This window comes from Callionymus lyra, chromosome 10, assembly GCF_982586985.1.
Source record: "Callionymus lyra chromosome 10, fCalLyr1.hap1.1, whole genome shotgun sequence".
Taxonomy (NCBI): Eukaryota; Metazoa; Chordata; class Actinopteri; order Syngnathiformes; family Callionymidae; genus Callionymus; species Callionymus lyra.
This window is the reverse complement of record NC_141827.1, coordinates 20,714,780-20,733,053: the sequence shown is the minus strand read 5'-3', so window position 1 is coordinate 20,733,053 and position 18,274 is coordinate 20,714,780. Positions and strand designations below refer to the sequence as shown.

Sequence of the window (18,274 nt, the reverse complement as noted above, 5' to 3'; positions counted from 1 at the left end):
CCTTTCATTCTGCCCTATAACCTTTTATGCACTGTTAAAATGACAAGTGCTTTGAACTTGTAGAACTATAAATGTTTATTTAAATTGTCATCACAAACACGACTGTTCTCTCTCTATTTTACAATTTCGATTTATGAAATCCATCGTAAAATGTGAGAAGAAAAACATCCCATTGGTTATTTTCCTCTGCCAGCAGGGGGAGACAACAGCTCGTAAGAAACCACGATAGACCTGACGTTACCTATTTGACCTCCCAGTAGAGTTTAGTGGAAAATAATGAATAGCTATTCAATTTTGATGCCAAAATCTATAAGATTTAGAATATAATCATATTCCCTGGAAACGTGCCTGTTTCTGGCCTATGCGTCACAACGGTAAAAGTATAGTATGTCTATATATTTATCGTAAATATGACAAATGGACTATTCCCAACATTAAACTATGTAAAAATGTATTTTATCAAACTGCTTATTTGTAGTATATTCAATCTCCTCGCGCTGCTACAGCTGGAGGACTTTTGACAGGCGTGACGTCAGGCATCTGAAAATGTCTGCCGCGCCGGACTACATTTCCCATGATGCCGCCGCGCGCCCTGTAATTGGCGGTGACACAGGTGACCGCGGACGCTCCGTGCCGTGACAACATCTCCTCACTCGAAAGGAAAACAAAGTGTCGCTGCGGGCCGAGGAGACGTCTGCGGAAGTACAAGAAGAACTCAAGGAGAGCGTGTTGTTTTTTTTCCAGAAAAGCTTTTTTTTTTCTCCCCGTCAGTCGGTTCCACACGTCACGCCGCGCGCGCGAGACAAGCGTGCGCACTTTCCCCCAAACCAGCGACTCCTTTTAAAACTTTGTTCCGTCTGACCTTCAGATCGGGTAAGAGATATTTAAACACTATACAAACACTATTTTCATATCCTGTCGTTATCAGTATTTCCCTAGTGAGGTACAGTATTCCTGTTTAACTTGAATTTATGTAACGCGCTCACGTTATAAACCGGATAGAAATGTCGTTTTTAAATGTGTTATGACTTGTGAAATGACTCCTGAGCAAACCTGGGAACAAAAAGCTGTCTTATGCGATTAAAAAAAAAAAGATCCCACCAACAATGACAGAAGACGCAGCTGGTGTTTTGGCTCCGGCATCACCGAGAAACCCTAAACTTTCTCCTGGACTTCGGAGCGTCTGTGCTTCCATTTATAAGCGACAGTATCGGTGACAACACCTCACTCTCCGGGCATGTAGGAACCTTCATATACCACTCGTTTCAGCGCGTCGGTTGCTCCTCGTCGACGTGCGTGTGGTTGCCAACGTTGAAATGTTGAAGCCAAAAACATTCATGTTCCCCCTTTGTCCCTTCTTTGGAGTGGGCTTGGATTACATGCGGCGTGTTTATTATTAGTGTGTGTGTGTGTGTGTGTGCGTGTAGACTGGGAGGAAACAGATCTGCCTGTTGCCACCACTGTGATGTAATGTCAACATGCCTTTCAAGACTCAAACATTTGGAAGTGTTTATTATAATGAATTTAAGTTTTAATAACTTTATTTCAAGCTTGAATTGCACTGGCTTCATATAAGAGCCTGGGAATAAAAGGTCAAAAGAGTCTGGCCCAGGCATCTTTTCAAGATTTATCCTTTTGAAATGTTCAACTGGTAGGAGGGTTCGGAATCCTACCGATCGCTTCGGCTGAAACACTTTGTTGTGAAGCCAGAAGCACCAGATAAGGTTTCCATTGAGATGCTGTTAAGGGGTTCTTCGTCAAAATGTGAATCTGCTGTCGTACCTGTCGTCCTCTTGTCGAAGGACGAACCGCTAAAAATGCATGAAAAATACATTTCACGATACCACTGAAACGGCAGGATCCCATGGAAGACGGTTTACAGATTTATTTGTTGCAGAAACTTAAACTAAAATAGTGAGTTTACTTGTCAATGCAATATAATAATTATAAATGAGGGTTATGACAATTGTATGACTATTTCTGTTTCCATGCTATTGGTAGTCATACACTTCCTCATTAAATATCAATCTAATCGGTTAAGTTGAAAGATTTGTTCCTTTGCTTTTTGATGTCAAGAAGTTGCATCATGATGGTGTCGGATACTATTTTTGGTTGCATCTTTCTTTGAAAGGTGACTCAATCTCGGATCAAAACAAATTAAAACGAGTCAGAGGGTGAACAGGGTTTTTCTGATTTCTGGGTCAAGTACAGGGTTTTCAGACGACCTGATGACCAAGGACCTCATATATCAGGGAGAGAGTTGAAGTAGAACAATTGTGCTTCCTCTTCAATTGAACCTAGTACAGGTGGATAAACAATCCTGCAGTATTGAAAATAAATGCTAAAATATAGGATAAAACATGTTAATTATCTGTCAGTATTTAGGTGATTTTTAGCCTTATTTTTAGTGACGTGATGCTCTAAAACCTGTTTCTGGAAAATCCTCGTGGGCAGTTCTACAAACAAGTTAGACCTACAGTACCTGGTATTTGAATCGTGAGTAAGGAGAAGGAAAATGTATGGATGGAGAAAAATAGAATGGGTAGAAAAAGTCAATGTTGGTGCTAGGTCACTTAAAACCTAAAGCCCATCAAAAATGTTTGCCTTCTACTGCGTTTAGAGTGTATTCAGCTTCTGGGCCTACGGTTGGAACCCTTTATCATAGAGAGTTGGTTGAGCATCTGGACATCATGGAAACTGATGCCACGTGTGAATCAACTGAGTGATTGTTGTCTTCATGTGGCTAAAAATACATAGCTAATACATTTTCGGATGCCTTGGATTCGTTTTAAAGTATTCATATGACACGGTACTGAGTGGAATCCAGTAGACTGTCGAATCCTACTATTACAGATTCGAATTCCAATCTACTAGTAGGATCCTGGAATCCTACTAGATTCCAGGATCCTACTGGATTCCAATCTGTACTCTGACACATGCATGTCATGGCTACCCTCTGTTACCTGTATTTCTTTCCACAGCTTAAACAAACAAAATGTACAAAGTAGCACGCAATATTAGCGTTGTCAGTAAACGGTGGAGCAGCACATCTCTGATGGAATCCTGTCTTGTTTGTTAGCAAATATTTTATCTGGAAGAGCAGTAAACCCACAGATCAAATACAAAAGTATAGGCAGACAAATATGGTCTTAAAGGTGAGAGTTGTCTCTTTGTATTCTTGCAATTTAATCTTAAACCCTTTTTTGATGTTCAACACCACCTGTCCTCTCTGGCATTATGGACGACTAACGCGTGGACATTTGAACAACATGCCAGGCGTCAACCCTCATCCACGACCTTTGACCATTCCTCTGGCCTCGTTGACCACCCTTTTCTTCTTCAGCCGCGGTAATGAAAGGGTTCAAAGGTCAGAGGATGAAAAGCCAAAATTAGCCAGGGACTGTATTGATTTATGAAACGCTGGCTGATGGAACTGACGGGACCAGATGTTAAGTTTTTATCCTTCACTTGAGAAACAAAACCAAAACAAAAAGTAAATTGCAATCTATACCGCTTTTATCTTATAGCAACTTTGTCAATCAGGAATACAAATGGCTTATAACTGTTTTAACATCCTCCGCTTTTGCAGTGCATGATGGGATTTGAGGTATAGTAACCGCCTTGTTCTAGTAGAGTCCGTGCGAATAACTGGGTGAATCATGCCTTATCCTGCAGTTTTACACCACAACGAAGGACATGTTGGCTTTTCTTAGTACTATTACTCCTGTTCTGTAGGGCTCGTAGACGGAAGAAGTATTTTTGTCAACAATTAAAAAAAAAAAGTAATAAGATCAAGTCGGTCTTGTTTTAGTTTGGTGTCGCCGGTCTCTTGCCGTGTGCTACTGCAGGACCGCTGAGCCAGAACAAATCGCTGTGTTTGTTCTCTGAACAGTTTTGTTTGCATACTGTAAGTGTCCAAAGAGGTGTGTGTTGATGTGGCTTGGTTGCGTTTGAGTTGTATGTTTTCTTAAAATGAATTGGAGCATGCTAACGGTTTAAACCTAATATAGCATATTCCTGGTGATAGCTACTCTGGTAGAAAAGATTAATAGCACAGATGGGTAAATGCTAGCAAAAGAAGAAAGATAGGAAGTGCCGCATATGGAACTACTTTATTTAAATCGTTTTTAAATTGTATACTTTTTTTTTACCCTATAACTGACTGCAACACAATTTGTCGTAACATCATAGATCCTACTATAAACAACCTCTCAGTAAGTCTACACAAAAATTGCAGAATTTACCAGTTTTGTAAATTTAGAAAATGTTCACCTGTATTGGGATTTTTTTTTTTTTAAATATTTGTTTTAATCATTTCAGGATGGCAGACCATATCATGGTTCTAGATATTCAACATGGCGACGATGCCATCACTAGTAGGGGTTGTCCATCTAAAAAAATTTAAATTACTTCAAGCACTTACTTTTGATACTTTACCCACTGTAAGTCGTTCAACTGGAAGCATCGTCTGTACGTCTTGTCCTTTTGAACTGCTCATGCTCTTCGTGATGCTTCTGTAGATGCTTAATTAAGTTAGAGGTGTTGAATCTTGACTCCCCCACCAGGAAACATCCACACTTTAGAGGCTCTTTTGTGAGTCATGCTATTGTTCATCATGTGAAATCAAACGTAAAGTACAACTGCATAGATCTTTTTCCAGTGATACCCAATCCAACTTTTACATGCTGGATTGGGCCGATCTCCGATACCAGGATTTGGATTAGTGCCTCCCTAGTTCCACTTGGAGGAGGCCCTGACTCAAACCTGTACTTCATCTCTTACCAGAGGAGCTGGTAAGAGATTTTTGGAGGCTAATATGGATTATCATGTTATAAGGCGCCATGATTATTTGGCCGTAACGTTTCTCGATTATTGTGAAAATATAGCATATTGGTGGAACTGTGTAGACAAATTGGCAAAGTTGTTGAGAACATCTTCCTGTTCCCCAACTTTGTTAGCTAAACTGTAGTTAATTGAAACATACAGTTACTGGATTAACTTAAAGTTTTCCTAGATAATTGGGCACAACTAAGGACTTTATTTAGGTCCAAGTGCAACAAATCCTAATCCTAGAATATTATCGATCAATTTCTTTGTCCTCACTAGAAATTTTTTGTGTCACTTTGCAGTTACCTGTAGAAGAAAACATCTTCTCAAGGCCTACAGTGAACTTTTAAATTGCCTCCTATTTGTTTACTCCTTTCTGTGAGTAAATGTCAGGCTTGTGCTCGGGGCACTATGGTTCTGTTCATCAAATAAACAGGTCTCAAAGTTGGAAGTATTTCAAGTATCATAGGTTCTAAGAGAGGAAGAAATATTTTGTCCATTATTAATTCTCTGGGAGGAATACCTTGTGCATGTGTATCATTTGTGGAACAAGGATCTGCCTTCGGGGTTATTGAGTTCACAGTGGAACAGGTCAGGGGTCAGTGAACACACTCGCCCATGAGGTCACTGTCAGCTATGTACGGGGCTCGTGGTCAGTATGTGGAGCGTTGGTGACATTTGACTAGCGGCAACAAAACTGTGGAATCCATTTACAAGGCATAAAAACAAGTCCATTATAGGTCGGTGCTTGTGTCTGTCACACCTGTAGCTGATCTCCTTTTACCTCGGCATATGCAGCAACCAAGCGGGAGAACCAAGTATTTTCCGCCTCATTGGTCACTCAAGGCAGGCTGATGACGGGCTCCGTTTTCACTACGTAAACAAACACTCACAAACACAGTGATTGGATTTTCTCGTGTAAAAGAGCATCAGGTGCATTAATGCGCATCACTTCGCTGCATGAACATGTGTTTTACCAACAAACCTTGAACAATGTGGTCAGAATTTATATTAAAAAACATAAGCGATGACCGGGTGGCATGTGATTTATGACAAATGACCCATGATCTATCAGAGGTGAACGTGGGTGGGATGTTTTGGGGCATGTGCTGATTGCGTGATTGGACTTCCTCATCTTCACGCTCAACTTGACTCTCATATCCTCTTTTCTGGTTTCTGAGATTAACTCTGGTGTCGAAGAAACCGTGTCTCTGCTAGGAAATCACTGAGAGGAGCCGAGTTCATATTTAAAAACAAATAATCAAATCTTAAGTGATTAAAATATTGTATGACTTGGGGACTTTGCGAGGAAACGTTTTCTTTGACCCGGAATTAAATGTGTAAAAGTATAAAATCTTTGCCTAAACGCCACCTAGTAGCTATGTCCGGTACAGTCCACAATTTTTTAAAAGCTGCCTAGTTTGAAGCATGTTGTAGAATGATCAGAAAAACAACACATTTTTCAACAACAGATGTAAACCTTAGAAGTGACATCACCAACAAAATTGGATTATGTCAACCTGGAGAATTTTTCACACAAATTAATCATCTAAAAGTACATGTTAAAAGGTCACCCCAAACAATTTATCATGTGTAAAAAAGCCCTACTTCCTCTTATAAATCTGTATGTCCTCATAAGTAATCTGAGCTATGTTTAATCCCAGAACACTAGTCATATTACCATCACCTGTATACTTTAACCTGATGAAATTTGTTATCTTAAAAGCTAGCTGTTTTTTAAACTTTAGCTATGCTAGCTTGCCTTAAAAACACAAGCCTGTGCTAGTCACAATTTGTATGGATTACAGTTAATGTCAGAATGTCATATTTAAGAAAGAAATATTCTTTGAACCTCTAGACATTTGGAACAGAAAAGTGAAACTGCTGTCACTGTTAAGTAGCTAGCTAAAGATCTTCAGACAGCATTACCACCATAAAACAAATAGTTGTTTAGAAACAATAGCCAGTGGTCAATTTCTGTATAACTGGAGCTCCACTTTTTAAAGATACTTCGACAGGAGAGGAAATTCACCATCATATATCTGCTTTAATTGTGGCCTCGTGGATTGAGGTCAAAGGCTTCAAACCATCGCACACAGTCAATTATTTAGGACGGTGTTTGTGTGGATTTTGTGTATAGATACAGGTACTGAATATGACTGGACCTCTTGCAGTTGTTTGAGTTTTAGAATACATTTTTGTCATGCAGGAAAAATCAATGTTTTTAGAGGAAACACCTTAACAATGATGATTTTAAGCACATATTATTAAATCAATGTCATGCAAGGTCCTGTTCTTCTGCATTAAGCTGAACAAAACTGTTTTTTGTATCCGGGATTGATTTTCACTTTTGTTTTAAAATGATTAAAACATCTTTTGTAGATCAAACTCATGGCGATCAGTCAAGATTTGTCAACAACAAATTGAAAACGCTATTATAACCATCATTTTGGCTTACTATAATTCAATTCCTATAATGTAATGAAAACTATATAAAAGTAATTCTTTATATCGAGTTAGCACATACCTTTAACACCTTAACACCTATTGCTCTTTGTATCTAATATATCTTATCCGATTAGTCAACTAACTGAAAAATGATCTGTGAATAATCAATTATCAAAATATATTTTGTGGTAGCTCGACGTAAAAGATGTTTATGCACCACAATATAATGTTAATACAATGCTTCTTCCTGTCCGGGCGACACTTAATTCCTGTTGAAGGGAAACTATTTCCTGTTCTGTCTTTTTATCGGGCTGGAGTTCGCTACTGTTTCGGGAAAACTGCGCAAATTCCTTTTCAGGTCATACTTCGGGTAACATTGATCTACCTGCTCTCCTGTGGAAGTTTTATTCGACCATTTCCTGTTCAGGCAGCAATCGGATACTTCCAGTGCAAGTGACACTTGGCTAGTTCCCGTCCTGGTGACGGCAAAGTGTGATTCAGCATTAAAACCGGTAAGTAATATTTGTATAGCGCTTTTCTAGACCAGAGTCAGAAAGCGCTTAAACAATCAAAACAATACCCAATAAAATATATGCTTAAAAGGTCAAGACAGCACTGAGACCAACACAAGAGTCTCTGAGAATCAAGGATAAGCCTGCAAGAATAAAAGGGTCTCAAGATGTTTCTTGAAGGAGTCAGTAGATCCATCAAGCGCAGAGAGAGAGGAAGATCGTTCCAAAGCTTAGGAATAAACTAAAGAATGAATATTTAACAGCACAAATGCTTCTTTATTTGGAAAACTAATTTCGCCCCTGGAATTGCTTAACTGAACATTTCTACTCAATATCAACAAACCAGTTCCTCAGTGGACGGATTTAACGTTTCGTTCAGATGACTCACTAAGTGACACATCCATGTTGTACTTATTTAGTGAAGATGCATCATGACGAAGGGATATTTTAGATTTACATTTTTGTCGAGTCGCATACAATACTCAATGTTTTCCGAAACTTCATTGGCAATTTTAAGTATTTATTAATATTTAAAATGTAATATTTGTCATTATTTTTATATTCATTTAATGACATCATTCTTTGTATTATGATTAATCACCAGTTTAACTCAAATGAACTTGTCCTTTTAGGGCAAATAAAGAACAATTCAATTGCAAACGGTTATATCACAGTATATGCTTCATATTTGTTTTATTATTTATGTTGAGAAACTTTAAAGAAAAAGTAAGAGTATTTTGCTCTTCTCCGGTAATTTAATCCATGTCAATTATACTTTCAGAAAGTCTTGAAATGACTATACTTCCATTGAACCTCTTGCATTCTGTTTCTTGGCTGGACTGCCAGTTAAAGTCAGACAGATTTTTGATGCATCCAGATTTTTCGTAGTTGTCCGCTTATCAAACTGGGTAAGTTTTTTTTGCTAACGCTAATTTGTTCTTTCTAGTCTTATCTTAAAACCCATCTCCAAAAATTCCTTCCATTCCATTTCACATTTCATGCATAAAGAAATGCAGTGGGGCGGGTTACGAGCTGATCGTACTGTTCTTGTTTCAACTACAAACTTGACGATTTCCTTTCGCTCGGATCCAAATATTTCCATCAGACTTCACACGCACATTAAAGATAGACTCTTCATCGGGTCTATATATATTTTAGAATTTGTTTGTAGCCACTTTGCTGCCATGGCGACAGGAAACCCGTCAGCTGGATAAGTAGCAAAAGGGGGTTGAATGGTGTGACTGGATGTGTGTGTTCTTCCATTGGCCATTGTCAACGAGTACAAGGCAGTCTTGGTCAATGATTGCCCGGCCTACACACACCTCGCCATTGGCTGTGGTCGTCCAGAATGTAGCTTTGGCCACCAATAAGCAGGGGGGGCCTGAAGGTCCTGCCCAGGGCCCAAAATAGCCCTGTAAATACATGGCAGGCCCGACGTGAACCGGAGCTGGTGATGGAAGCTTTGTGTACAAACAAGGAATGCTTGTCGGACCACGCTGGGCTGTCTTTGTTGTCGTCGCCGCTGTTGGTTGTGTGTCTCTATGCGTGCACGGCGGGAATAAAACGTTCAATATTGTGTCGTAGAAATGATTACTCCTTTGAGACCTACTTGAAGGACGCGAAAAATAAACTGAATTATCATAATTATGAAGTTGTTTTAGTTGCAATGGATAGCGAGAGTTGGTGCTAAAAACATTCAACCTTTTGTCAACAAGCCTGTAGCTCCTCCCCCTTCTTTACTCCAATAATACTTTCAGAATTTAGGTCATAATAGAACCACAAAACTTCTCAAACTCTTAACCTGCGAATATCAGGTTTTTCTTGACTTGGTCGACTTCATATTTTTTACTTTCAGCTTATGGCTCATCTAGAAATATTTGGTTTTGTTTGTTGATGTCAACATCATGTTTTAATAAAAAAAAAAAAAATCAGGTCCAACTTCAAACGCGTCCAAACAATAACTAAATCTATAACTGGCACTTCTTAAAAAAACAATGAAAACACATTTGTTTAAGGTATGCCTTGTGATGCCTGAACAAAAGAAACCATGTATGTAGTAGTTTGTGTGTGTTTACAAACATACAGATGTGAATTTTATGTACCTTACCTGTCCACAGGTGAGTGTGAGTCGTTGACTAGAGACCTGCAGCGCATGTGATGGCCTGAGGCAGGACTGGACGGACAGTCGTGAGTCTGGCGCGCACAAGCTCGTCCTTGTTGCCTCAGACTTCTGCTCTCATTTAGGGGAAGAGAGGAGCGTGGGAGGACAAGAAGAGAGGAAAAGGAAGCTGAGCTTGTAGTTCGGGTTAAGGAGGATGGTGACTAACAGTGACGGTCACTCGGGCTACTGTAACTGCGCCGGATGGAGGCGGAGCAGCTGAACTGGCATATGAAAGCTGGAGTCTGTCAGTGAGAGTTTGTATTCACACGTGGGGGAGCTGTTTCATCTGGATGTATCATGTTCTCTGCGGGATAAGCCGAGTCGTCGGTAAGAATATCTGGATTCATTTGGAGGGGTTATGAGAAAAGACACATAATCAAGTAACAGAACTTAAAATACTGCTATTTTACCACTCGTTTGTCAATTGACTTTGACAGTTTTAAATTGCTTTCAAATACATCCTGTTAAAATGGACTGCATATTTTACTATACATTTGTTTTTTAATTATTATTTTTATGCATTTTCATGATGGTAAAAAAAAAGGAATTATTTGATCTCTTTATTATTTTTAATAAAAGGTACACTGGTACTCTGAGATCGTTTGTGTACCTTTAATTACTGACCTCTGTGTGTTTTCGTTCAAGAAATTTGACTTGTATTGTTGCAATGTTTACAATAAGAAACATCCTCCCATGCTTGTTCAAGTAAGTGGTAACTTTCTGTCGCTTTCATAAATATCTTTTTAGTTCATAACATTATATATTTTTCGAATTAAAGAACATCCCCATAGTATTTAACATTCTTTCTGAGTAGACATTCACCACAAATAATTTCCCTGAACTTTCCAAGTGGAAGGTGCTTTACTGATGACTCAGCAAATTGTGAAACTGACGGATGCCAATGGAGAAGTGATGCTGGGTGTTGTTGTGTTTCATAATCCTGCCAGAAAGTCTGTTTCTGCTGATGCGTGGATGTGTGCACAGGAGGCTACATGACAGCACTCGTCATAAAAAAAACAAATACAATTCACAATACTCAGAAACCAGAAATTCAATAAAACACCATCCTTTTTGGATAAATGTGTAAATATTAGTCCATTCATTTGGTCAAACGACTGAGGTACATTTTTAACCCTAAATTCATTTTTCTCTTTCACAAATGCAAATGTGGGTAAATATTAATAAATTGTTTAATAATACAGTATATACACTTCAAATCTATTGTATCTATTTCTCAAGTATGTGCATTATAATGGCCGTTTTTACCATTTTTTACAAACATGTAAACAACACTTCCTTTGCGAAACCATCCTTGAGAAAAGTAGGAACAATAGAAAAGCTTAAAGATGTCGTATGACCTGTGATGCTAGCTTTAGCAAAACAAACTTGATAATTCCAAATTGGCTAAACTCTATGATTCTTCTGCTGAAAATACAATCCATGAATGTAGCTCATTAATTCTATCTTCTTCTTAGACCTTTGTGCAACTCTTTCTCTAGAAGTCATGTTTTTTTTTAAATGATCAAAAATGTTTTCTACATTAGCAACAGTTCACACAGTCAAATTGAATTATGAAGAAGAATCGATATTAAAATGAAGTTGTCGTCCAAGTATCACAGTTTTAAATACAATCCAACGTGCAGTTAATATATTTGTGCATCAACTGCTTGTCTTTTGAAGACGTCAAACATCTGATACAGCAGATTGGATCAAGAGAATTATAATAATTAAGTTTCATTTGATACACTAATCTAATCACCTTTGCTATTTCTTAATCTTTTCCATCCCTTCCTCTTATCTTGTTACTTCTCGTCAAGTTTGTCCAGAAATGCCATCGAATCCAAACCAAAAATATTTATGGTGCAATTACATATGTGTAAGTCGTTTTAACCCTTTTACCACTACCACCATTTCTGGAGATTTTTTTAGCGTAGACGAATGAGTCCTTTTAACTCTTTTTTTAAAATTTAAGCTCGTATATTATCTGATAGTTTTTCATCAGTATTGTTGTTTTTACATCCTTATAACACAATGATGACTATATCAAGTTGAATATATATATATAATAATATAATATATAAGAAAACTTAAATTTCTGGACATTTATTGTCAAGTTTAAGTTTTAGTTTGGTTACATTTTAAATGTTGTGTGTGAAAAACAACCAGCCCCAGTCTACTCCACACCTTCCTCTTTGTCTTGTCATATCACTAGAAAGCTCTTGTTTTCTTTTTTCATGAATGCTTTTATTCCTTGTAATTGTACTGATGGTTCAGGATTGTTGTTCTGAGAAGTCTATGTAACTTTATTCTAATTATATAAGCAAGTGTATAGCAATTTGTTTCTTAGGTTGGATCAACCTTGGTTAGTTTGACATGTGCATGTCAACATGTCAACAGCCAGAAGGTTGTAAATAAACAGATAAATGTTAAAACATATTAAGCTACTAATCCAGTTTGTGCTTTGTTTGGTCTGTACAAAATGTGACACAGCAGGAGCTTAAAAGGTGTTTGCTTCCATGTACATCTGTGCTTCCTAATTCAAACCTTCCATAGTCCGTGGATATCACACTGTGTTTTCACGTTTTTATATAGCAAGACTTTATGGGGAAACTTTTGACAGACTGTAAAGCAATGAGTCACTCACACACACACAAGCAACACCTGCCAGAAAACACACACATTAAAACTCATTCAGATTAGCCACGAAGCATGAGCACGGATGGGGATCTGCTCCTTCCTGAAAAGGTTGGGTTATTTTAGTCCTGGCTGGCGTCGCACTGGAAACTTAAATCCAAAATATTTACAAGCTTGTGTACGGAGGCATAGTAAACACTTTCTCAATATGAGTCAGCTTTTAAAGTGCAATTACAAATGATAATCTCAGTGTGAGGAAAATAATTCAGTCTGAATCTGACCTTGAACGGCGAACGAGGCCACCAGGGGTCACTTCTATAAATACACAGCACAAGTTTACACCTTGTGCTCGGGCAGGTGCAGCGGCTCCACACTGCCCCCCAGTGGACGTCCACGTTCATGCAGGTCTCTTTACATTAATATTTGCAAACTCCACGTTGAATTAATTCACTTTCTGTCATGCATGCTTGTGAATAATCGGTAGCCCAACGCAGATTTGACCCATGACCCCCGGCTTCCTCCGCTCAGGGTCCCTCCCACACGCCGTCCGTGTTTGAAGCGAGGGGGCCGTGACATCACAGCGCCGGCTGCACAATGGCCACGTTGTGTTCCCACTGCGTCACCGATGCAAACTTATCCCAGTGGATGCCAGGCCATGGGAAGGTCCACGTGGGAGATCATGCTGCCTGGTAGCAGTGCGTCACCGTGCGAGAGCAGGAAGTGATATCCTGTCAAAGTGTCGGGTGTGTGTCACGGTAAATATACCATGCATGTGGTCACAGTGGGAGGCAACACTGTGTTACATTCTTGACATGTAAGGCTTGACCTTGACAGCTATGATGATAACGTTGCTAGCATAGCTATCAGGAAGTGCATTTTGCTACATTCCTTCTCGTAGTCTTTTGATTCCTGATCCAGTCGTGGCACTGCTGCTCCCGAAGATGAACCAAGATGGCTCCCTTAGATGTCCAGCCTCATCCGATTCAATCTAGTGATGCATTTTTCATTCGTGGCACTTCGCTGTGGAGTACATTTCACCGCTTGTTTACTGACTTTCGTCTCACTTTATCTGCTGTAGCTGTGACAGAAGGACCCTCTAGTCCAGAGTGTAGCAGTAACAACCTAATTTGATGTTTTTTTAATCTTTTTAAATACCTGCTAAATCTAAAAAAAACATCTGTTGCTGTGTAGTTTTTTAATCAAGCTCCAAAGTTATATTTTGCTTTATTAGATTTTTTCGTTAAATTTTGACTGACAAAACATTCTTGTAAAAATAAAATACTTTGAAAAAGGGGAAGATACAAACATCAAGATCAAAACTTCAACTATTTATCTTGTGATACTGTAGTAACAAGGATATATTTGTAGTATTGTCAATACTTGACTCTGGTGTTGTAGATTTTACCGACATGAAGTCGTAACTGCTTTACTTTGTTTTGAAACCATATGTCCAAACATCAGCTTTAAAAGCTTCTGGAATCAACTGTATTCCTCTCGTCTTTAGTCATCGCTGGGATGTTATTGACTGCTGCCATCTAGTGGCCGGATGTTTGATTGTTACACAAAAATTAACAAACAGCATGAATATTTGTTGTGCATTCAGATATTAAATTATTTGAATTAATACACCATTTATAAATATAAACCATACAGGAAGTAAAATAAAAATACAACATGATTTAAAAATATATATATAGAAACAGTGCTGTTAAATATCAATACCATATGATGGAAAAAAAATCTCCTAAAATAATTATTGGCAAACATCTATAGGAAAATGCAACAAAAAAAATGAAGAATCTTAGTTTTGTTGATTCCACAGAAGTGTCATTTGTCAGATGCTATAAAATAAACCTCTCAACAACTCGCCGTCACTCCAGAAGTGTCTCTTCATTTTCAAACCATTCCCTTCAAAATCTGTCCCGTCAGTGATACTTTCTCTTGTTCCCGAGCCGCACAAAGACAGCAGTGTGCGTCTCCTCGGACGCTGCGATGTAAAGTGTGTACAACGGGCAGCTTCAGTGCTGCTCAATAGGAGACGTCTTTCTAATGGTACGTCACCCACAAAGAGCCGTTCATGGCCGGTGTCTTCTTCTTCTCGTCTCTGCGTAAACCATAAACAAACATTCTTCCCAAAGACAAACAGATCAAGTGGAAGTCGTGACAGCCGCAGAGAACAAGCTGACGTTTCCCGTCACATTTTTTTGTCAAGTCTAGACAAACTTGATCGCTTATGGTGATTTACCGATGTTGACCGTGAAGAGGAAGCTTCTCAGGGCTCCGTGTGGAGAGCAGAAAGAAGGAAGTTGGTGAGGTGAGGGTGTTCCCCATCGTCGCCGCCCTCACATGATCACAACAGAACGGGAGCACATGACCGGCACGTGACTTCAGAGAAGCTCTCTTGGACGCTCGAGACTCGTTGAGACAACAAGGATGTTTCTATTAGTTCCTTTTATGTTCGCCATGGAACAAAACAAGTCTTCAAGTAGAAACATGTGACCTTCATCTATGGACCTCATTGGTTGTCTTCTTCATGTCCAACATATCTCTTATCTGGCCCACTCAAAACTAAACATGTGGTCTGATAGAATGAGTTTTACTTATTGTCAGAGTCACTGAGTCTACTTAAAATTACACCTAAAGAGTTACATTACGAGGACCTGTTGCTATATATAACATACATTTCCACATACATACAGTTATTTTTAAATTATTTCTGGAGTGGCCTTTTTTCAGTGTAAGAGTATTTTGGCTGCCTGTGACATACAGGGTTATTATTATATTCATCCTTATGTCATGAAAAAAGTCTCATCTCTCCCTCTTTACTAGTTGAAGCTTCATGAAGCAGTGTCATGTTGTCTAGAGGTCAGTAGGTGGCGCCATCAGTTTCTAAAATGATGTGATGTTTCTTAAAAAAGTTGTTTAAAACAATGGAAAATAGTGCATAGAAAAAGAAAAACTGACAGGCGACAAAGTTGGTAAAAATCAGATGACGTGTGGAACATTTTCGATTGATACCCAGCACTAGCTTCAGTAGTACCAGACAATAAAAATAACATGAAATGATTATATAAGACGTTTTTATTTGTTCAGGCTTTTCCTTGATTTTCTGGAACTCCTGTTGTGTTATCAGTTTTATCTTGATCTTTAAAGTATATAATTTATTGAATATTGTTTTGATTGTTTAAGCTCTTTGTGACCCTGGTCTGGAAAAGTGCTATACAAATAAAAATGACTTACTTACTTACTTACTTACAGTATGTAAATGTGTTTTTCTTTCCTTCTACATATTCACAAATTCTTTAATTACACTTAGTTTGAAATATATGAAAATATGTGTTCAGTTTTATTGTAATCCATAGTTTTAGTTTGTATATAGTTCACGTCTCTGATGGTATTCAATGGTCCTCCCTGAAAGAAAACCTCTCTCTTCATGAGGACAACATACAAACTCGGGGTGACCTCTGCTGGATTCATCCTTTGCAACCTCCTTCATGTGTCGTCTTGTTGTTTAAGAAAAGAACATTTTTAAAATGACCTCTAAGCCAACAGTTGGGCGGCTGTGCTTCGGCGAAGGACTCGTGCACGGACAAGGAGTCATTGTTGAGTCGTTCCTCACGGACATGAACTCTTAAAGAGTTAATAAATCTGATTACTGTCGGATTATATTTGTGGAAGAGCGGGGGGCGTTCCATTAGGAGTGTTGCATCATTGAGTGGGTGTTGGTGCAGAAGAGTTTGGCAAGAAAGATCAGTAGTTGGAGATCTTCATTGAATGAATGTAGTCAAAGACAGATTACCTGATTCTGCTAATGTGGGCAGTCTTTGGGAGAAACAGAAAGTTCTGGGATGTGATGGGGGGGGGGGGCAGTAAATGTTAAAGCTGTTATGTGATTGGAGCAGCAGAATTATACGTCAATGCTGCTTCTTTTTATGTGTTTATGGTCAAAATATGTCATAAATTCTTCATTTTTTTTGCAGCTTCATCTACCTCTCGGGCTGGACTGCGGTGCACTGACCTCGTCTCGCCCTCCCCTGCCCCCCCGCCCCTCAGCCATGGCCTCGCGCATTGGCTTGCGGATGCAGGTAAAAAAAAAAGAAGTATATGACCCGTACAATCTTATCTCTCATATTATTTCCATTGAATTTAAAAACTCACAGTAAAAAACAAATAAAGATATGATTAAAAACAGAAATGATGGCATATACAACATTAGTATTACTGACATAATTGTATGGATGTATAAATCACTACATGTTTTTGAAGCATTGAATTATTGAAATACATAATGAGTATAATGAAAATTGAATTTATTCATTTAATGTATTTAAATGTGGTAATTTATAAAGTCAACCTTACTAATGCAAAATCCATGGCACTGATATACTTCCATAGAACGTAGAGGTTGTACTGAGAAGTTTTTATATCCAGATGATGCATTCAGGGACACCTTCAGATTCCTTTTAAATAAGAACGTATCAAAGAGACTTAAGTGAAAGATCTTAAGACGTTTCTATTTGTTCAGACTTTTCCTTGATTTTCTGGAACTCCTGTTGTGTTATGAGTTTTATCTTGATCTTTAAAGTATATACTTTATTGAATATTGTTTTGATTGTTTAAGCGCTTTGTGACCCTGGTCTGGAAAAGCGCTATACAAATAAAAATTACTTACTTACTTACTTACATACATTAGGAAAAAATTATGCAACTTTCCAGCAAAACAACAAAAGCTGTTTATGTTTTCCTTTTACGCAATTAATGCTAACCATTCGCAGTTTAGTTTAACCCAAATGCACTGCAACAGTTGACATGTTTTTTTGGTGAGAATGTGGGTCACATGATGTGTTGACTTCTCAGCTGATGCGAGACCAGCAGCAGCAGCAGGAGGAGCGTGAGCGGCAGCAGCAGCAGAATGCAGCCATGCAGTACATGCAGCAACGCATGGCGCCGCCACCGGAACCCACGCCAGCCATCACCGCTCCCCAAAATTTCCAAAGCATGCAGGTCCCAGTAGAAGTTCTCAAGGTCAGTGGTCATGATGCCAGGAGAGTTTAGACATTTCTAGTGTGAAACAGAAAAACAAGAACCAATAACCAAGAAACGTTTAATCAATTCTTCCATTGACCTAAATGTTTACGCAATTGATTCTGAATTCTGAATAAACGTTTTGAAACAAACTTGTTTACCGAAGAAGGAACAAAGGTTTCCGGAAAACTTAGCTTTATGTTAAGGACACATTTAATTTGATTGGTTTATTTCCTGTCGTGGTTTATGAATTAGATAATAATTGCATGTGTTGTCTGACAACAAAAGCAAGAATGCGTCGGCGCAGTGAGGCAGACGGGTCCGGAGCAGATAAGACTTTGACACGTTGATACAGCAAACAGCAGTGATGTTAGTCAGAACGCAGTCCAGTCAATTGTCTCCTGATTCCACGGATGCCTGAGTGTGTTATCTTCCACCCCTCCTGTTTGTTTGTCCACATTATTGTGCAACTCTCCTGTTTTTGTCGCTATTTGTCAGCGTCTTCGGTACATGTGTTTGGTGTTCATGAGTGAATCCTTGGAGGAGTCTTATTCTAACTGCAGGCCTTGACGGTCCAAAGACAAAGAAGTAATGAAAGAGATTAGAGATGGTCGTTGCTGCAATTACCAGTTTGGTCCGGGCACTTCTTATACTTCTTATAAAGATG

The 18,274-nt window shown here is 38.7% G+C and overlaps 1 protein-coding gene across 1 annotated transcript in view; it reads left to right on the top strand.

The window, feature by feature from the left end:
- The first annotated feature begins 652 nt into the window (after positions 1-652).
- Positions 653-18,274, top strand: part of tfeb (transcription factor EB) — a 29,056-nt gene continuing 11,434 nt past the window's right edge. The window contains exons 1-3 of the mRNA XM_087800640.1: positions 653-873; positions 16,563-16,667; positions 17,440-17,607. Of these exons, the coding sequence (XP_087656766.1) occupies positions 16,638-16,667; positions 17,440-17,607 (198 nt within the window). The 5' untranslated portion in view covers positions 653-873; positions 16,563-16,637. The remainder of the gene's footprint in view (positions 874-16,562; positions 16,668-17,439; positions 17,608-18,274) is intronic.